At 38.5% G+C, this 22,675-nt stretch overlaps 1 protein-coding gene across 1 annotated transcript in view; it reads right to left on the bottom strand.

Moving 5' to 3' along the window:
* The window catches only part of kis (chromodomain helicase DNA binding protein kismet), a 1,089,809-nt gene that overhangs the window by 195,047 nt on the left and 872,087 nt on the right, over window positions 1-22,675 (bottom strand). Inside the window, 1 exon segment of the mRNA XM_090383876.1 lies at window positions 12,638-12,973. Within this exon segment, the coding sequence (XP_090240002.1) occupies window positions 12,638-12,973 (336 nt within the window).

The raw sequence follows: 22,675 nt of genomic DNA, 5'->3' as shown, positions 1-22,675 counted from the left end.
TTCTGGTTGTTTGGTATGCAAGATCTGCTCTTTCATTGCCAGCTATTCCAGAATGTCACAGTTTGGTTCGACTCATCACAAGCAAGTGACTTGGAATGTATTTGATTTATTATAGCGTGAGAGGAGCTGTTACTACTAATTATAGCAGTGACAGCACTGAGTGAGTCGGTGTAGATTAAAGCAGATGTGATTAAAAGTTCAGTAATCTCCTCAAGAGCTAAGTTTATAGCATAAAGCTCAGCCGTAAAGATACTACATTCTATTGGTAATGAAGGGAAGGTTGCTGCAGCACCTACTAGGATCTCAATTTTTGATCCATTTGTATAAATTTTACAAGCTTCTGAGTTAGAAGAGTGAGTTTCATGTAACTGTGCGATATTGGAGGGGGACAAGGTATTCTTTCCCCACTGTTGAAAATAGTTGTTGTAAATAGCAGGAATATTTATCCAAGGTGGATCAAGAGGTGTCATGTCACGAAATATATTGCTGATTTCTATATTCCATGTTTGAGTCAGTTCTTTAAGTCTAAGTGGAGCAGGTCAGTTTTCATTTGGTTTTCTATTGTAAAATGACTCCCATTCCGTATTGTTCGGGCATCTCCAACTAGGGTGAGAAGGAAGACTGGAGATTTTTGTGGCATACATCAAAAGTAATGATTTACACCCTGAAGATGCAATGAAGGTTCACGAGCTTCGATGAAAAGGCTATGAACTGGGAGGTTGTGAAAGCACCTAGAGAAACATTCAGAGCACTGTGCTGGATCATGTTCAATTGTTCTTAAGTAGTTTTTCTCGCATAGTCATACACTGGAGAGCCATAGTCGAAGCAAGACCCCAACGAGAGCTCGATAAAGATGAATAAGGGTATGTCGATCAGCGCCCCATGACACACACCGGAGGATATTCAATTTTTTCAAGCAGATGGTCCGAAGGTAGGTCATGTGCTTGAAGTTCAGTTTCCTATCTAGTACCAAAACATGGACAGTGTGAGCAAGGGGGTATTGGTATGTTACTAATCTTTAGCTCAGGATCAGGATGAAGTGAAGGCAATTTGCAGAAGTGAGTAGTGGTGGATTTCTGCTCAGCAAGATGATATTCATTGTGTAAGGTCCAGGCTTCTATTCTGGCTAGAGCAATTTGCAACTATCTTTTGATAGTATTCGTACTTTGTGACTTGCAGGATATAGTGAGGTCATCTGCACACATGTATATATGAATGGTTTTTGGAAGATCTTCCAATATGTTGTTGACCCGAATCGAAATACGGTAGCACTCAGTATTGAACCCCGTGGGACACCCTCTTCTTGAATGTGAGATGCTGATAGCATGTTTTGATATCGGACTTGAAAGGTGCATAATCTTAAAAAGTTCTGAATTATTTGAGGAAGATAGCCTCTCAGCCCCAGCTGATGCATATTTTTAATAATGCCATGATGCCAAGTGGTATAGAATGCTCTCCGAATATCCAGATTGACCATCACCAGATGCTGTCTTATGATGAGGGCATTGCGTACGTTGGATTACATTTTTACAAGAAAACCTATCCTGTTTTTGCAGAAGCCATATTAGCAATCAGAAAGAAGATTTTGGGAATCTAGAATCCAGGTGAACCCCTTATGCAACATCCTTTCAAAGATTTTGCCAAAACAACTTGTCAATGATATTGGTCTATAATTCTGAACTAGGGAAGGATCTTTGCCTGGTTTTGGTATTGCACAAGGAAATGATGCCATGACAGAGGATATGTATTTTCTGAAACGATATGCTTATAGAAGAGTAATAACATGCCTAGATCAGCTTCATATAGATGCTTCAGTATACTGTGGTGAATGCTGTCCGGTCCTGCTGCACTATTTGGAGATTTATTCAAGGATTCCTTGAGTGAAAAGCTGGTAAGTAAGTGAGAGTCTAGTTTGAAAATTCAATTTTTTACATTTTTCATTAGTTTTAATGCGTTGAAATGAGGTCGCATAAGAGGATGAGGTGGAAATATTATGAAATGACTCTGCTAAACCATTTGCAATATCAGTAGGGGAGGATAGGTCCTGCCCATTCCAATGTATTATTGGAGATTGCAGGGTTAGAAATTTCCCATTGGGAGCTTGAATTTTTTTTCAGATAACTTGCGTGTAAGTATTTTTGTTAAATCGAGGCATAATAATCGAGGCAAATTTCATCCAAGAGTCACGTTTTGCTTTTTTCCTAATTTCTCTGGCTTTCACTCTGAGTTTTTTAAACAGTTAGGTTGGCACTAGTTCGGAATTTGTAATCCATCGTTGCTCCTTTTAGCCCTGGAAGAGGAATTTCCTTCTCCCAGTTCGATTGTTGTGGACATTATCTAGGAATTGTATGCCAAGCAGAAACATAATGATTTGATAGTGGCATATTCTACTTTCTATCTGAGGTTGTACTGTCTAACCAATTTATCAATTGTGATACACTATGGTGATTAAGTTGCTTCATCTGCCAAGTTCAAAATATCATTTTGAAAAATAAACTGAAACTATCACTCAGCAACCATGTACTTTGTGTGTAATATAAATCATGAAATATTTATTTAAGCAAAATGCCAAAGTGAAATTTATTGGCAAAGAGTATAGTTCATATATTTATTTACATTTTCATTATTATTTGGACTTTCTTTGGGTCCATTACTCTGCTTGACAAAATTAAAAGAACATGTAGAAAATGAGCCGTAACTCGCACAGCTCGCAATGAAACAGGACAAAATTTGGCATGGTGGTGTGCCATAGAATAATGATAAAATCAGCAGAAAGCGAGAGAGCTTGTATAGATATAACGACATTTATAAGGTCTGTATAAGAAGTACCAAAAAGGTACGTCTTACACAGCACTTGTAAATTTCCCTGCCAAGATGACACAAGATGCTCTAAATTATGGTCACATGACATCAGTATGCCGTATAATTCCCTCCAATGGCTAAATAGGTCTGTTACTGTGTGTGTTCATGTAATAGGGTTTATGCAGTCTTATGCAGTTGCCCATCTCCACCTTGAAAACCTGTGGTGCAGAAAATTTACAGAGCGGGCCTGAAAAATGTATATACAGGGTATCTCAAAAATATTGGTACAAATGTTTAGGGGGAGGTAGGTAACATCTAAAGGAACGTGAACCGCATAGGAACCCATAACCGGAAACGTCACCATAAGTCGGTACACAGCGCTGTTCATCAGTTCGCGAGAGGAGAGGGAAAATTTCTGGTTTACTCATTTAAGCAGTAGTCGCCGCACGAAGAGCATGCATCGATATACAAACTGTGAGCTGGCGGACGTGCACCTAGTGTATGGATTAACAGAGGGCAATGGACAAGCCGCTCAACGAATTTATGGAGAATGCTTCCCAGACAGACATGTACCGGACCACAGTTTGTTTGTGCGTGTGCATCAAAATTTGTGTGATTATGGGTCATTTAGAGGCAACAGGAGTAGTGCAGGCAGATCAGATTCGACGCGAACTCCTGCCATGGAAGAAAGTGTGTTGAATGCCGTCCAGAATAATCCTACTACCAGCACACGTGCCGTTGCTTCTGCCTTTCTCGTTGCAGTGCACAGTGTGTCTGGCATGACAATTCCTTACACCCCTTTCATCTCCAAAGGATTCAGTTACTGCTCCCCCAAGATCATCCTGCACGTGTGGCTTTTGCGCAGCGGTTTCTCCCAGAAAGTGTTCAAGACTTGAATTTTCCAGCCTATGTTTTGGTCACGGATGAGGCTTATTTCACTTGGGAAGGCTTATTCAATCAGCACAATGCTCATGTTGTTGTTATGTTTGTTATTTGGTTTTTAGGAGCATTAGCAACTAAGGCCATATTGCTCTGGGGATATGCGGTGGTCATTCCCTGACCTTTACGCATCCTCCGTATTTAGTGGTCACGGGCTCGAACTCTGGTCTAATCAAGAAGCGTGTGCTACGCTTCTTGATTAGACCAGAGTTTTACACTGCTGTTCCTGCCTACCTGGCTACAGAGGCGCCTACAATGCTCATGTGTGGGCTCACGACAACCCACACATGGTGTGTGTCCCCATGCAGCACAACATCACTTCGCAATAAATGTGTGGGCAGGTATGGTCGGTGACCACTTAGTCGGCCCATACCTGTTACCATCCCGCATATACTCCGCTAAATATTGGATCTTCGTTGAACAAGTTCTACCAGGGTTACTTGACGATGTTCCGGCAAATGTGAGACGCAACATTTGATTTCAACATGACGGGGCGCCTGCCCATTATGGAAGGTGTGTTCGTGACCATTTGAACAGGTGTTTTGGGCGTCGATGGAGTGGCCACGGTGGACCCACTGCCTGGCCCCCGCTCACCTGATTTATCCAGCCTTGACTTATTTCTGTGGGGGCCCTCAAATCTATCGTGTATGAATCGCCTGTGGAGACGGAAATGGATCTCGTGGTGAGACTCGTCTGCGCTGCTGCTACTGTCAAAGAAACTCCAGGTGTGTTCGACCGTGTCCGCCAATCCATGCTGCATCGATGTCACGCACATGCATCGCATCTCATGGTGGAACCTTCGAATATCTGTTGTAACATCATGAAATGCATCCATCTCGTACTCCACTGTTAATATTATGTCAAATAAATGTTTGCCACTAATTACTGTCTTGTCTCATTTCTGCTTCTTGTTCCTCTGCTACTACTTTGCCGTGACATTTCCGGTTATGGGTTCCTATGCGATTCACATTCTTTTAGATGTTACCTACCTCCCCTAAACGTTTGTACCAATATTTTTGAGACACCCTGTAAAAATAAAACTTGGGAGTCTGAGTGTGTGTGTGTTCTGTTGAGCCACTTTGTCACCAGGGAGTAGCTGCTGCCTTGTGCCCATCCCTAGGCACGAAGAGTTGGACCTGAGTCTACTATCTCTTTAAAGTGAATAATGAGCTAAAATCCCGCACTCACCAGAGGTAGCGCAATACCAGTGGATGCCAGCAATCACACTCCTAGGTTGCCCATACCTGGGAGCCAGCAAAAAAAAAAAAAAAAAAAAAAAAACCTCTAGTGGTAATTAGTTTGGAGACGTAGACCATACAAACATACAGCTGGCTCTAACACCGCAGAATCCAGTTGTAATAATTCTCAGTTTGTAAAAGCTACCAGTTCTAGATGGTAATTCTTATCACAGCGCCCTCTCTGAAAAAAAATTTCAGAGAGGGCGCTGAATCTCTTTAAAAGTTACAGCTATCAGTTACAGGCTCTGCAAAAACGATAAGTGTTTACCTGTTATTTACATGATTGTTATTTTATATTGTACTTAATACGTAGTCATATAGTTATAGTTACGCTGGTTATTTTTTATTTTTTATTTAGATAAAGAGTTTTTGTGGATTTTACTTACGATAGGTAAAACCGTTATTTCGTTCCATTTTTGTAGCCATTGTTTTTGGATATAGTGGTAGGGAATTCAAATTTTTTAATTGAGGTAGCTAGGTAGCTCTAACGCATAATTATATAGTAATACGCTTCACTGTTTCTATTTAATAGTTTCTATTCAAATACTATTGATATTTAATTTATTGATTTTATTAATTTAAACTACCATGCCCCAAACTAGAGCAGCAAAGCAACGGGCACAAAGTGGCAGGAGTGCTGTGACTCGGGGGAGAACTGAGTGGGGCAATTCTCCAACGCATCACAGCCTAAAGAAATGTGCAACTTGTGAAATGTTTGCCGAACTCTCTGGAACGGAACATGATATTGCCATGGGGGATGTCTTTGTGTGTGCGCGATGCAAGGAGTGTATCGAAATCAGGCAACAACTCAGCGTTCTTATGGGCCTATATGAGAGCTTGAAGGACAGGGTGGATGCCCTCGAAGGAACTAAATTGAGGGGCCCATCAGGCTCTCAGCTGCCCACATCAACGCCAGAGCTTGCACTTGGTCATCACGCAACACAGCGGCAACCCCTAAGGCAGAATGCGCTGGTCCCACAGGAACTAGTTGTTGTTGGTGACTCTATTGTCAGGGAAACGGGGAACATCCTTTGTAAAAAGGATAGGTGGAACAGGACCAGGGTATGTCTGCCAGGGGCAAGGGCACAAAAGGTGATATAGTTGTACACGTTGGCACTAATGATATTAAGAGTAGGAGACCGGCAGAATTACTCAACAAGTACAGGTCACTGTTGAAAAAAAGCCGTGAAATAGGGTTGAATTTGAAAGTGTCTGCAATTCTGCCCAGACACGATAGGAGGGAGTATATGATGAGAGCCTTGTCGATCAATTCGGCCCTGGAAGGATTGTGCAAGGCTCAAGGGGTAGAATTTTTTTCAGCCTGGACTGTACTTGTTAACAGGAGAGATTGCTTCTACAGGGATGGTATACACTTAAATAGAAAGGGTGCAAGAATATTTGCTGATGCTATCGAGGCAGTGTTAGGTGGGTCGGAAAACTGCTAGTTTGGGGGGATACAAAGACTAATAGTTTAACAGTAACCGCAGGCAGAGGTGAAGGTGATTCTTGCACAACTTCTATTAGAATAAGAAGCGACCTGGAGCGAGGGGTGTTGGGGGTTTCAGGGACGGATGGCAGTCATCATGGAATAGTTGGGTATATGGGATGTGTTAGGGTAACAAGGAATAGGCATAGGAGCATGTATGCTTGCATGTATACCAATGCTAGAAGTATAGTAAATAAATTTGATGAATTTGAAGTGTTGGTCAAGACATCAAAGGCGGATATTGTTGGGATAGCAGAGACGTGGTGTCACAAAGATATAAGGAATGCAGAACTGGAATTTGGGGAGTACAATGTGTACAGAAAGGATAGACAGGACAGAAAGGGAGGGGGTGTTATGCTGTTAATTAAGAAAAACATAAAATCAAAGGAAGTGCACCCAGTTAATATAGATGAACAGTGCTCTGTTGAGTCAGTTTGGTGCGAGATAAGCACTGCGAAAGGAAAAATAAGGGTAGGAGTGTGTTATAGGCCTAATGACTTGAATGAGTACAATGAACAATTGTACAGAGAAATAGAGTGGGCCAGTAAATCTGAATGTCTTATAATGGGGGATTTTAACTTCCCAGATATTGACTGGAACTTGTGGATTGGTCACTCACACACCAGTCAGACTTTTGTGGATTTATTGGATGATTGTTTTCTGCAGCAGCATGTTCGAGAGGCAACCAGAGAAAGTAATACTCTTGATCTGGTTATCAGCAGTGATCATTCGTGTATTAAGAATTTGCAGATAAAGGAACCACTAGGTGGCAGTGATCACAGTGTGATGAAGTGGGATTTACTCAAAGAGGTAACTACCGTCAGGGGGTAAAGGAAAGGGTTTTTGCTTCCGTAAAGGGGAGTACAGTGGTCTCAGACAGTTTTTAAATTCTGTACAGTGGCATCAACTGACGATGTTACCAACAGTAAATTCTAAGTGGGAAGCATTCAAGGAATTAATCGCGGAAGCTACTAGACTTTATATACCGATTAAGAAATATCGTTCAAGGTTTAGGCCTAAATGGTTATCAAATGAACTAATGAGACTCGTGACAGAGAAGAAAAATGCATGGGATGCATATAAATTATCAGGTGACGCAGAAGCCTGTGGCAGATATAAGCTAGTCTGTAATCAGGTCACAAAGGAGGTTCGGCAGGCGAAGGCGGATTACGAGAAATCTTTGGCAAAGGATGCTAAGAAAAACAGCAAGGATTTCTTTACTTATATAAACTCTAAAAGGAAGGGGATGAATATGATTGGTCCACTTTACATCGATGGTTCGACTGTTGATGATCCTGCTCAGATAGCAAACAAACTGAATGAGTATTTTGCATCTACATTCACACGTGAGGAATTATTACAGTTTGAAAATGGAAGAAGGTTATCAAATTGTAGCAGTGTGCTTAATGATTTTGTAATAACTGAGAGCAAAGTGGAGGAGAAATTGTTGAAGTTAAACATAAGAAAGGCACCTGGGGTGGATGGGATCTATCCAGTGATTTTAAAGGAGGCGGCAAAGCAACTAAGCAAACCCTTAGCCATAATTATGAGAGCATCCTTGGACTCAGGGGAGGTTCCCACGGACTGGAGATGTGCAAATGTGTCCCCAATTCACAAAGGTGGATCGAAGGGTGACACGAGTAATTACAGACCAGTTAGTTTAACTTCTGTTCCGGGTAAAATAATGGAGTCACTGGTTAAAGATGCATTGCAGGATCATCTAGACAAGACTGCAGCAATAATTCAAACACAGCATGGGTTTGTTAAGGGAAAGTCTTGTCTGACAAATTTGATTGGTTATTATGATGTGGTCACAAAGGAACTGGATGCGAAAAATAATTTTGATATCATATACTTGGATTTCAGGAAAGCTTTTGACACTGTTGAGCATGGAAGACTACTGTACAAATTGGAGCAGAATGGTATTAAGGGTAAGTTGCTACAATGGATAAAAGGATGGTTAAGTGGGAGAAGACAGAGGGTGGTAATCAATGGGTGCTGCTCTTCATGGACTAATGTTATTAGTGGAGTCCCACAGGGTTCGGTGTTGGGTCCACTGTTGTTTTGTGTATTTATCAATGATATTGATGAAGGTATATCAGGCTTAATGTCGAAGTTTGCAGATGACACAAAGGTTGGCAGGGTTGTTAATGACAGTAATGGCAGTGTGCTACTGCAACAGGATCTAGATAATTTGGGCAGATGGGCTAAGAAGTGGCAACTGAAGTTCAACCTTGACAAATGCAAAGTACTGCATATGGGTAGAAGTAACCCCAGAGACACGTACCAACTGTGTGGTACTACACTTAAGGTGGTAGGAAATGAAAAAGACCTGGGAGTAATTGTGCAGTCAGATATGAAGTTTTCTGAGCAATGCAGACAGGCTGCTAGGGCAGGTCATGGGGTTTTGTCAATGATATATAGGAATTTTGCTAGCAGGGAAAAGGAGGTGATTGTCCCTCTGTATAAGGCAATGGTCAGGCCACGCCTTGAGTACTGCGTACAGGTCTGGAGGCCTCATTTTAGGAAGGATGTAGATTTGCTTGAGCGTGTACAGAGAAGAGCAACACGATTGGTGAGGGGAATGAAGGGATTCTCTTACCAAGAGAGGCTTAAGTTCTGCAAATTGCAGTGGCTGGAGACTAGGCACCTGCACGGTGATCTGATTGAGGTCTATAAGGCCTTGAATGGGTTGAGCACGCTGAATTCTGATGGGATCCTTCCACTTGTTCAGATTACGAACCTACGGGGACATAAGTTCAAATTAAGAAAGGACAGATGTAGAATAGATGTGCGGAAATTTGCCTTTAGCCAGCGGGTGGTTAATTGCTGGAACAAACTTCCATCTGTCGTTGTGGAAGTTGATAGGTTAAATAAATTTAAGGAGGAACTGGACAGGCATTTGGAGGGAATGGTGTGATGATTTTTTTTTTTTTTTTTTTGGCTGATGCTGCATAAGCTCCTACACTTGCTTTCTTGCATCATGTGCCACTACTACTACTACTACTACTACTACAGTTCATTTAGAAAAAACAGCCTGAGAAAAATCTTGAAGAGCCTCAAAGTTCAATGAACTATCAACAAGAACCTGTACATGGTCTTCTTTTAATTCTGGAACTCTGTTCATGAGTACTTGTTGTATAGGACACATCTGAAAAAAGACATAAGACCACGATTCCTCCTCTTTGTAAGAACAAAACAGATCAGGCCCTAAGCCTCGCTGAAACAGCTTCACTCAAAATGAACCACATCCAGCCAGTAGATAAGTTGGGAACATTGTTGGATAAAACCAAGGTAAAATTGTTTTAGATGTCGCAAAGTCAGCTTGGGGGTATAAATTTTCTTGTTGTTTCTCCAGACTCATTTGAGTTCCAATTAGCTCGCCAAACATCAATGAGCCAGTTCCAGATTCAAAGTTTTTCCTCCTTGATGTTATCAATAGGATCTGTAGTGATGTCCATAAGACTGGTAGACATGCCTTTTTTTTTAGTCTGAACAGGCCTGCCAGTGGTGAACAATGGTCAATATAAGGGTGCCTATAAGATTCTGTGGCAACAAATCCCATTCTTACATCAGTGAAGACTTTAGCTTAACAAGTGATCAGGAGTTGGCTGTCAGCATGCATTTCGATGCCCAAGGGCGTCGCACACATGTTCGATTGGATTTAAGTCTTGTGATCGTGCAGGCCATGGCAGTCGTTAGATGTCTTCAGTTTCAAGATATTCCTACACCACTTGAACTCTATGTGCAGTGGTACTGTTGTGCATGAAAAGAAAAATTGGGTCAACCACACCCCTGAAAAGTCACATAGGGTTTGAGGATATGTTCTCAGTACCTCTGTGCACTTACGGTATCCCTATTAAAATATGAAGAGGGGTGCAGCCATTGATCATTATTCCCCCCCACAAGAGAACACTGCCTACACTGTAAATGCCCCTTTCTCTGATGTTGGAGGGATGGTACCTTATTATCATTGTTTCCAGATGAAACAATATCTAGAATCTGTTTGTAGACTAAAATGGGACTCATCAGAGAACAGAACTGTACCCCATTTGTCAAGACTCCAAGTCACATGTTCATGACAGTTTTTATAAGCTCTGAATTGAGCCTTCTTAACACAGTCCAGTTGGAAATGTTTTCAACTGGACTACGATGTGTATTAATGAACAAAGAAGGGGACATAATTAGTTTCAGAATGAATGGCATAAAGATAACATTAGCGATGAATCTTTTAAAATTGGAAGAAATTTGTGGGGAAAAACGAAACGTTGCTTTAACTTCCTTGATTTTTTTATGAAATCTAAATTAATTAATGAGACTGAAACTGTACTTTTTTAGGTCCAATAATTATTTTAAACTAATTGAATAATGAACAGAGTCAAGCATAAAGTTCTGGCATTGTAAAATATTTTCTCCCCACGTGAATGTCTTTAAAAATATTAAAAAAGTTACAAAATAAAAATACAGTAATAATAAACAAATTATCCTCTAAGTCCACCCATGATTCTATAGACAAAAAGGTCAGGTTACCCTCTCCACTTTGGGAGGGGTTCAAGCTCCCATGGGATTGAATTTCTACTCCTGACCGATACTACTCCACAGTCTGTTTACCGAGCGAGCAACAATACAAATGTCGTCATGGCAAACCACTCCGAAATTTGCCGTACTTGTTGTGTGGCCTTTCTTTACCTTCGCCATAAACACATTTACAGTATGCAATTACATACTGAATTAGAATACATGTATTCTATTTCTTACAGTACATATGTACACATGTTTACTTCCTTAATGGCAGGAATGAGGGAGACCCTAGAGGGGAGGGGAACATTGTTGCAAGGTCAGCATACCAAAATTTTCCGTGTTAACAGAGTTTAACCATATCAGAGCTGTTATTGGTCAACATTAGCTCGGATAATTGGGACTCTACTGTACTTGGAACAGTAACATATGTTTGTAGTGCTACTGTGTACTGAGATTGAATTACTGAGGCATAAGTAGACATTCTATTTGTCATGGGAAATTGCTTTTTTGCTGCTTGATATATGTTTTATGCTCAATTTTGTACCTTTGAATTAAGGTACAATTCTTTTACAAAAGAAGAGTGACTGCCTTAACAATGAGGACTTTTTAACGTGGGCAGTTTGCTGCTGCTGCTGTGTGTGTGTGTGTGTGTGTGTGTGTGTGTGTGTGTGTGTGTGTGTGTGCGTGTGTGCGTGTGTGCGTGCGTGCGTGCGCGCGCTTTCCAGACCCACAGGGTATGCATACTGAAATTCCTATGCAAACTGTTTGGGAACATCCACCTTTATGTACGATGATAATTAGGCCTAAGTCCTAATGATTACAATATCCAATGCATGGTATTTATTTATGGGTTAAATCAGCCTGATTTATGAAAGCAAAGATATTACAAAGTTACTTCAAAAGTATTATTTGTAATGTGAGCAAAGATCAAGCCTTTGTTATTTTCATGTATATATTTTGAGTTTACCAAGTGCTTAATACATGCTTACAATGATGAATAAATTTCCTCTCTTTTTACAAAAAGAAGTAAAATTACTGACTATAAGGTATTTTCAATATATCTGATTAATAAAGTTTGTGATGGTGTAGTTAGGCAAGGGGGGAAAGAGAGAGAGAGAGAGAGAGAGAGAGATTGATATAAATAGAACTTGTAAATAATTAAAACATTTTCACAATATATGAAAATGAAAGTATTTTAACTTGTATAAAATAAGTCTACTTATTTAAACATATACCATGCAAAATATTATTCCAGAATTTGAGTGTAATTATGACAATAATAGTAAAGCTCTTGAATTAAGATAATGCTGTTAATATCAACCAAAATTTCATGCCTAGAACTTGAAAACTGTTCTTCAATCATACTATTTTCTGGGATGGAGCAAAAAAACTAAAAACTTGAAAAGTAAAACCATGATAAATTTTATATAAATAATTCTAATAAAAAAATAAACAGAACTATGCTTAATGTAAATTTTTTAAAAGCAAAAATTATTATGTATATTAAAACAAACTGGAAAGAAAACTTTATAGAAAACATTCCAATAACCCAACCATTTAGAGGTCAATTTGATGATGTTTCAAAATCCTTATGGATATATCGCTGTTAAGTCTAAAATTTATACGAATAATAAACCTAACCTAAACTTACCACACTATGTATAGGACTACCAAGACTACCAAATTCAGATGGAGATATCTGAACATCTTGTAGTACTGATTCTCTGTGAGGTGTATGTTCTGGTGTTGCTTGTGGAGTAGCTTCTCCACTCTGCCCCTGGCTTGATACACTTGGAACGGGAGATGAACGATGTGGGGATGAATTTGCAGTTGCAACTGGGGTAGAACTGGACACTAAACTTGATACAGGTACATTCTGAGAATTTAAGACTGGAAAATTATGAAGAAAGCTGGGACGGATTACTGGCCATTCATTCTTCTCTACTGCATGAACTACATGTTCTAAACGAATTTGAAGTACTTTATCCTAAAAAAAAAAAAAAAAAAATTAAATAAACACACACACACACACACAGTAAGCGGCGGTTATAGTGATCATGTTTTCAAATTGAATTTTGATTTACATAAACGGTGATTCTAATAAGTGAAAATCGACAAATATTATCCAGAGGCTATAAAAATAAAGCAGAAATTTACACTTTATTACCAATTAAAACTTATGTAAAAATCGGAATATTCTTCTGTTTTTTACATTCCGAACAAAATAAAAATAAATTTAGCAACATGTTAGCAAAATAAAAATAAATTTATACTTATGTACATTGCTTAATTGATATGAATGAATTTATTTTAGAATGCTTTAAATTATCACTACATAGTCTATAGATTTTTCAATATTGTATAACACTCTATATTCACGACCACTTGCACCAGTTTCTTCGAACGCTCTCCTCAGGATGGCTATAGATTCACGAGTTTGCTGTTTTGTAACTGGAATTCGTTCGGGTTCATCTTCATTTTCCTCCTCCTTGGCAAAATTATCAGTAACAGACTAGGCAATTTCTTCATCTGATAAAGCTGTAGTAACTTGTAGATCGCCATCTATGTCCACCCAATCATTAAACCTCCGTTCACCCATCTCTTTAGGCTTTTCAACGTGATCAGTATCGTGACTTAGTTGCCCGCCATGAATAATTAATCCACATTTTTTGAAACAGTTGCTAATGCAGATTTCGGAAACTTAGGCATTCATTGTCATATGAAGTGCATCTAGAACAGTTATATGCTTTGCAATATCAGATGATGTTCCCAAACATCATCTGTAGACTGGATGATCCTTCGCCTCATATCTGATCTATAAAAGGTCTTAAGGGTTTTTATTATTCCCTGGTCGAGAGGTTGAATCAGTGATGTGGTATTTGAAGGTAGAAAAACTAATTCAATGTTTCTGAGAGTCAACTTTGGATGAGCTGGGCAGTTGTCCAAAACCAATGCAATTTTTTTGTTTTTGTTATCCAATTTCAAATCTCATTTACGAAGATAATCTTCAAATTAAGAAGGCTGTCATCCAAGCATTGGTATATTCAATAATACCAATTTACTCCTTTAAAACATCTAGGCAATTTACTCTTGCTGATAAAAAACATCTTCATCCCGATTGTTCCCGTCATGTTGCATGTGAAAAGAACTGTAATCCTGTCCTTGATCTTCTTTCCTGCAGACACAGAGTAATTTTTAAAAATCATGCAGTGGTCTGGGGTAACCCTGTAGTATAACCCTGTTTCATCTGTATTTAAAATGTCTTCCGGATTATAAGTGCTTAACACAGTTTGCCAAGAGGGTTTCAACAAGGTGTCAGCTGCAGAACTGTCGGAATCCTGTTTTTTTTCTGTGAAGTTTTTTTATAAACAATATCATGCCTCTTCTTCCATCTTGTCAGCAATCCGTCCGTCACCCTAAACTCTTCATGTAGTTTTTCATCAGCAAAATCATTAGCTTTTTGAAGAATAATGCTACGATTGATTGGCGCATTAAATGAGTTGGCCTGTTTGAACCAAATGAACAGTGCTTCATCTACTGTTTGGCATTTCCCTTCATGCTTCCTTTTTCTGGTTTCACTAATCACATTAATGTTTAATGTGATGTGATTTTAACCATTTTGATAAAGATGACTGAGGCACGCCTAATTTTACTTCCGTTTCCCTTTGAGACACATTGCTTAAGTTTAATTTATTGCACGTTTCTATAATTCGTAACTTATCTTTTTCACTCAAATTCACTCTTTCTGTTCACTGACATTTTTTTTTGGTAGTAAAATTGAAAACACAATAAAAAAGATAAGCGCCAATCAATAAAACACAGCACACAAATTGGAACTAACACAACACACGCAAGTGAGACAAAGTTTAGATATAGACATGAAGAGCAGCTTTCAGCAAAGGAGAACCACACTTCATCATAATAATGTGAAAGCACAGAATTCCAGCTATCGGTATTTCGAAAATGAATAAGATCGAGTTTACTATCCTTTTATTGTACTAACAGAAAGCCCAAAAAACTGGAAACTGCAAATTGCTTTTATTGTTTTATGGTTGCAACCTCTATAGACGTGACCTCCAGAAATGTGCTTTAGAAAAATATCACAGAGGCGTTCAAAATTGATTCTTATAATGCAATTGAAATGAATGCGATCTGAAAATGTGATTCTAGTAAACGATGATAGTATAGCGCATGTTATTGATTTGGATCGATTCTTTGAAATTTGATTCTATTGCGTGGCTGATTCTAATAACCAGTGATCACTATAACTGGCGTTTATTGTACATATATAGGTAACCCTCATATAACACGGTTGGTTGGTTCCTCCAAAATCTTGTGTAATGTGAAACTGTGTTATATGGTACTCAGAACCAGTACAAAAAGAGGGGTTACGTTCCAAACGTTAACAAAAATACACCATTTTTTTATAACTATCGGAAACTAAATTTTTATAATAGTAATAACTTAATATTTTAACTTTATTTTTATAATAGTAGTAACTTAAAAAGTAATAACTGAACAACGTCTTACCTTACAAACTGTGAAGGCACCTCCGCAACCAGGTGGGAAGAAGCAGCAGTGCGTAGCACACGCTTCTTGATTAGACCGGGGTTCGAGCCCGTCACCACCAAATACGGAGGATGCGGAAAGGTCAGGGAATGACCACCGCATATCCTGAAGCAATATGGCTTTAGTTGCTAATGCTCCTAAAAACCAAATAACCAACTAACTAACAAACTGTGAAACATGTATATCAGATAATGTACGTTCGTTTAATTTTCTTCCTCTTCATCGCTGCTAAGCACAATGAATGAATGAAATGAGGCCTCCAGAGCTGTATACAGTACTGAAGATGTGGCCTGACGATTGCCTTATACCCGTTGCAGAATACCTCCACCTTATGAACTTTCTTCTGCATCGTCTAGATTTCACGTATCTTCTGCTCTCTTTAAAAAATCAGTAATCTGGGTTTGTTTGCTTTTGCTTGATAGTTTTGTAAATTTCATGGTATGGAGCTAAACATTTTCAAAGCTCCCTTTTGAACTTTGTGCTCCTTTCAGTCGAAGGATCTGCATTCAAAAAATAAGGTTCTAATTGCTCGGCTAAGTTTAAGCCTTCCCATATGCTTTTTTAGTGTAAAATTTGGAACTTCAGAATTTTCATTTGTGCTATATTATCCTCTGAATTGATTTGGTTTACCTCTGATGCTATTTCCACCAAATCCTCTTTGCCAGCCTCTTTTTTTACCAGTAATTCGTGAATGTCTTCACTAGCCTTTGAATATTATCAAAACCTTCCCCCTCATACCGCCTTAGCAAGTTCTACTATTGCACCAATTCCATTTTCTGCCGGTTCGACCATATTTCCTGAATGAACTGACTCTGGCCATACATTGTTCCAACATGCATTTAATATTGATGGCTTTACTTCATTGAGCAATAAAGCTATGATTTGGATACAGTCCACAACTGAAAAATGTTTCCATGCCTTCATCAACTTCAATAGATTTGGAATCAATTTTTTTCCAAAATCCATTGTAACGATTTTCTGATGTAAATGAGCTTGAAAGGTAGATATAATGCCTTGATTCAATGGCTGAATTAAATAAGTTGTATTAGGTGGTAGAAACATTACTTCAACATTTGGATGACTTAAGCCTTTTGGATGGCCTGGCACGTTATCCAATAATAATAAAACTTTGAAATCTAGATTTTTCCGCTTTAAATACTTTTCCACATCTGGCACAAAACAATTTAGGAACCATTCTTTAAACAAATCGGTAGTTACCCAAACTTTTTTTTATTTGCTTTCCAATATACCGGTAGCGCATTTTTATTTACACCTTTCATTACAAGAGGATGAGACAATCTATAAACCATAATAGGTTTTATCATGTAATCTCCTAATGCATTACTGCACATAAGTAACGTTATATGATCTTTTGATGCTTTAAAACCTGGTACAGTTTTCTCTTTTTTTGAAATAAACATTCTGTTGGGCTTTTTTTTTCCACTAAAGGCCTGTCTCACCGGCATTGAAAACTTGATGTGTTGTGTATCTGGGCTCTTCAATAATTTTTTGAAATTCCTCTGCATATTTCTTGGCAGCTTCGTTATCAGCCGATGCACTTTCCACTTGAATTATTATTTCATGTAAAGAGAAGCGATTTTTAAATTGCTCAAACTAACCTTTACTGTCAACAAATGCACGTTAACAGAAGATTCTCCATTTTCTTTTAAATGGTTATAAATTTTTAGTGCCTTTTATTTAATTACATTTCCATCTAATGGCATCCGTTTTTTACTGCCATTGTCAATCCAAATGCTGTGTGCTTTTTCCATTTTCTCAATTATTGGTGCTCGAGGACAAGCTGTCATATTTGCGGAATGAAAGATCCAGTTAGCAGACGTTCTAATTTTCTGTTCATTTTTCTTTATGGTCCGGATTGTTGCTTCATTTAAATTTAAACTTTTTGCAACATATACTACCTTTTTCCCGTTTTTTAAGACGATCCAAAATTTGTATCTTTGATTCTAAAGAAATAAAGTTTCTGAGCAGTGCTTTTTTTGCTTTCCATGGACATAATTTAAGGGCTGGAATTTAATTCACAACAAAGAACAAAGTTTAGTAATACATACCCGGAAAAATGAATAAACGATCAAATAAAAAACAAATAACCTTACAAAAGCCTTAAAAGTCACGAAATGCACGCTTTGAGGTCACAATTTTTTATGCTTTCAAACAAGCACAGAATCTAACCCAGGGATCTTCCAAAAAATACACTGGACCCTTGCTTTATGTTTGGTTCACTGTAACCCAATAAATTTTTGTGTACTCTTCATAATAAAATAACGTTTTATACGGCGTTTCTGATAAGCGAAAATAGGAGGAATATTATCCACAGGCTATAAAAGTAAAGATATAAAGCACAAATTTAACTTCATTACCTTACCAATTAACAAAGTTAAAAGATACGTGAAAATCGGAAGAATATTTTCCAGTTACCAAAATAAAAATAAATTTACACTTAAGCTATGTATTTAACTATAACATTTCTGTGATATTTCTGTTCACTGACTTTTTTTTGGTTGTAAAATTAAAACAGTAAAAATGATAAGCAATTAATAACAAAGAATAGGGCATGCACAAGTTGCAAGAGAGATATGGAGTATTGAGTTTCTGAAAATTTATGTTTTTATATGATTGAAATATTTGATGGAAGGGGAAGCACATCTCACCATAATAATATGAACACCCACAGAATTCCAGCTGTCGGTATTATAGCAAATGCAAGAAGATCGAGTTTAATACCTGTTTAAACCAGAAAGTGCAAACTGTTTTTATTGTTTTATGGTAGTGACCCTCAGAAATGTGCTTTAGAAAAATATCACGAAGGCAATAGCGACTAGCGAGTCAACAGAAGGGATTCACAAAATGAAATGGAAACATTGAAAAATTACATCCAACATAATAGAAGGTTTTTCCCAGCACAAAAGCAAAAAAATATCGTGTTATATACGTACTGAGTTTAATATATATGCATATATTAAATGTAATGTAAAATCATGAGTATTAAACAAGTAGTTTCAGTTGATGGATAAAAATAAATAAGCTAGGTATGACAGAGGCAAAAAGTTTATATAAGTATGTAAGAATTGAAGAGTCTCATAAAGTTTGCATAGATGGAAATGAAAAATACACTAAGTGCCAAGTACTAGAAGGGTGAAGATAGCAGAAAAAGAAGCAATGTAGGTTTGCAAAAGGAGAAAGAATGTGAATATCCTATAAGTTATGATGAATTAAGAGAATTATAGGATGAATTGCAAAGCCAATTAGAGGTGAGGGATCTGCAAAGAAAAATGATTAATACCAAATGATTAAACAAATAAAATAAAAAGTGGGATAGCTGTCATCAGATATGGGTGAACAAATTTAGTTATAAGTCAAATACATAGCTAGAATACAAAATTTGATGCAAGCTGAAGTAATTATTGATATATGGTCAGGTATCTCATCAGGGGACTACACCTAACCATGTATCAGGAACTGCATTTTTATACTTGTCCATAACAGTGAGAGAGAGAGAGAGAGACAAAATAAAGCAAAAAGATTAGTATTAGCACATTCTCTTACAGTACGGACAAGGTACTGCCACGACGGTGATGCAGTCATGAAATCATTTGAGACCACCTTGTCCATACTGTAAGAGAATGTGCTAATATTAATCTTTTTTGCCTTATTTTGCCTCTTTAATCCAAAAATATTGGTACAAATGTTTAGGGGGGGTAGGTAACATCTAAAGGAATGTGAATCGCATAGGAACCCATAACGAGAAATGTCACGGGAAAGTAGTAGCAGAGGCACAAGAAGCAGAAATGACACAAGACGGTAATTAGTGGCAAACATTTATTTGACATAATATTAACAATGGAGAACGAGATGGATGCATTTCATGATGTTACAACAGATACTCGAAGGTTCCACCATGAGACACGATACATGCGCGATACCGACGCAGCATGGATTGGCGGACACGGTCGAACACATCTGGAGTTTCTTTGACAGTAGCAGCAGTGCAGACGAGTCCCGCCACAAGATCCATTTCCATCTCCACAGGTGATTCATACACAATAGATTTCAGGGCCCCCACAGAAAGAAATCAAGGCTCGATAAATCAGGTGAGTGTGGGGGCCAGGCAATGGGTCCACCACGACCAATCCATCGATGCCCAAAACGCCTGTTCAAATGGTCATGAACACACCTTTCATAATGGGTAGGTGCCCAGTCATATTAAAACCAAATGTTACGTCTCACATTTGCTGGAACATCGTCAAGTAACCCTGGTAGAACTTGTTCAAGAAAGATCCTATATTTAGCGGAGTTCATGCGGGATGGTAACAGGTATGGGGCGACTAAGCAGTCACCGACCATACCTGCCCACACATTTATTGCGAAGCGATGTTGTGCCGCATGGGGGTGCACACTGTGTGGGTTGTTGTGACCCCACACATGAGCATTGTGCTGATTGAATAAGCCTTCCCGAATGAAATAAGTCTCATCCGTGAACAAAACAGGCTGGAAAATTCAAGTCGTGAACACTTTTTCGGAGAAACCAGTGTGCAAAAGCCACACGTGCAGGATGATCTTGGGGGAGCAGTAACTGAATCCTTTGGAGATGAAAGGGGTGTAAGGAATCGTCGTGCCAGACACGCTGTGCACTGCAACGAGAAAGGCAGAAGCAACGGCACGTGTGCTGATAGTAGGATTATTCTGGACGGCATTCAATACACTTTCTTCCACGGTGGTAGTTCGTGTTGAACGTGGTCTGCCTGCACTACTCCTGTTACCTCTAAATGACCCATAATTGCACAAATTTTGATGTACACACACGCAAACAAACGGTGGTCCAGTACATGTCTGTCTGTCTGGGAAGTGTTCTCCATAAATTCGTTGAGCAGCTTTTCCATTGCCCTTAGGTAATCCATACACTAGGTGTATGTCTGCCAGCTCACAGTTCGTATATAGATGCATGCTCTTCGTGCGGCAACTAACGCACCGTCTATCAACTTATGGTGACGTTTCCGGTTATGGGTTCCTATGCGATTCACATTTCTTTAGATGTTACCTACCTCCCCTAAACGTTTGTACCAATATTTTTGAGACACCCTGTATACACTAGTGTTCAAAGAATCTGTCGTTGTGGAAGTCGATAAGTTAAATAAATTTAAAGAAGAACTGGACAAACATTTAGAGGGAATTGTTTTTTTTTTTTTTTTTTTGGCTGATGCTGCATAAGCTCACACACTTGCTTTCTTGCATCACATGCCACTAATACTACTACTTACTGGAACTGAACTCGTGGCATGGATGGATAATGGGAGGCAGCCTTCCTGGTGATCGCTGCTTCTTGGGAAGGCATGAATCCACGAGATAACAGTGGCCAATTCAAAAACCTGCCAAATCAACTTTCTTCAAGCAAACTATGCATACAAGACACATGGCCTAACTGGGGGTTTAATTGGATGTAATTTATTCATACCTTGTATAAGCCATGTAATCTACCAGAGTGAGCGACATCTTTCATGAATAGCATGGAGGAAATCTGTATAAGGGAAGATCAACATGCTCTGTACAATGAGCAGATTGTGTTTGTGATTGTGACTTATTCCCCTTGATCTCTGAGTAGCCAAATAGCCAACAAAAGCAGGCATCACTATGAGAGTTGTATAGAAAATTCAGCATTTCACATATGCAGTCCAGACTGAATGGTGATTATCCTGCATATCTGTAAGATCATGAAAAACACTGATTGAATCAGTATACAATAAGCATCTGTGGTATAGCTTTATGTGAACATTTTCTAAGGCAAGCATAAGAGCCTGGAGCTCCACAGTATATATGCTACATTTGACAGGGATATTCTTCTTCTTCTTCCAGTCACATAGCTCCCTGAGGAGCTGTTGTGGTGACCAACAAATCTCAATTTTCTTCCTGTCAACTCTTTTCAGATTCCATCCTTCACATTCATAAGTGGCAACTGGTAAAATTAACGAACCAATGATTCTCAGCTTAAATTGTCTGTCGTCTCTTTACATCGTTTGAGCAGTCACTATTTTTATTTATTCTTGACCCTAAGTAATCAAATTCATCAATTTCTTCGATATCTTTCCCATTAACTTTCGCTTTACTGGTATCGAGATTATCACCAATCACCATAATTTTAGTTTTACACACATTCAGAAACAATCCTTTTTTTCTTACTTGCTTCACATACTCTCCTCAGAGGTTCTTTAAGATGATCCTTAGAATTACAAATTAGCACAGTATCATCTGCATAATGAAGGTTGTTTATCTTCAGTATTCCAATTTTGATGCCAGTCTCTAAATCTTCCCAAGCTTGATGAATGACATCTTCGGCATAAAGATTAAAAAGGTGAGGTGACAAGATACAGCCCTGCCTGACATGTTAGCTATTGTGAAAAAGTCTGTTTCACAATAGGTGAAACAGAAAAAGTCACCTCCTTATCATTGATAGGAAAATTCCTGTATTATTATTGACAAATCCCTATGAGCTATCCTGGTAGCCTGTCTGCACTTCTCAGAGACTTCATATCTGCAGGTCATTTTCATTTCTACTATTCTGAGTGTAACACCGCACAGTTAGCACATAACTCTGAAATTACTGCTACCCATAACATTACCTTGCATTTGTCAATGTTAAACTTCAATTTTACTAATTTTTTCTAGATCTTGTTAAAGTAACATGCCTTTATTACTATCAGTATCCACCCTGCCAACCTTTGTACCATCTGCAAACTTAGACATGAATGCTGATATACCTTCATCAATATCATTAATAAATACAAAAAACAACGAGCCCAGCAACGAACTCTGTGGAACTCCACTAATAACATTAGTCCCCAAAGAGCAGGGTCCATTGATAACCACTCTCTGTCCTCTCCCACTCAACCATCCCTTTATCCATAGCAGTAATTTTCTTTTAATGACACACTGCTCCAATTTGTAGAGCAGTCTTTTATGTGCAACAGTATCAAATCTTTCCTGAAATCATAGTATATGATATTAAAATTACTTTTTGCATCCAGTTCCTCTGTCACTGCATAATAGTATCCAATCAAACTAGTCAGGCAAGATCTCCCCTTAACAAACCCATGCTGACTGAAGTATA

The sequence above is a fragment of the Mastigoproctus giganteus genome, chromosome 10, assembly GCF_048544385.1.
Source record: "Mastigoproctus giganteus isolate SK-2022 chromosome 10, ASM4854438v1, whole genome shotgun sequence".
Taxonomy (NCBI): Eukaryota; Metazoa; Arthropoda; class Arachnida; order Uropygi; family Thelyphonidae; genus Mastigoproctus; species Mastigoproctus giganteus.
The sequence above is the reverse complement of the archived record's forward strand: the minus strand, read 5'-3'. Positions and strand labels throughout refer to the sequence as shown.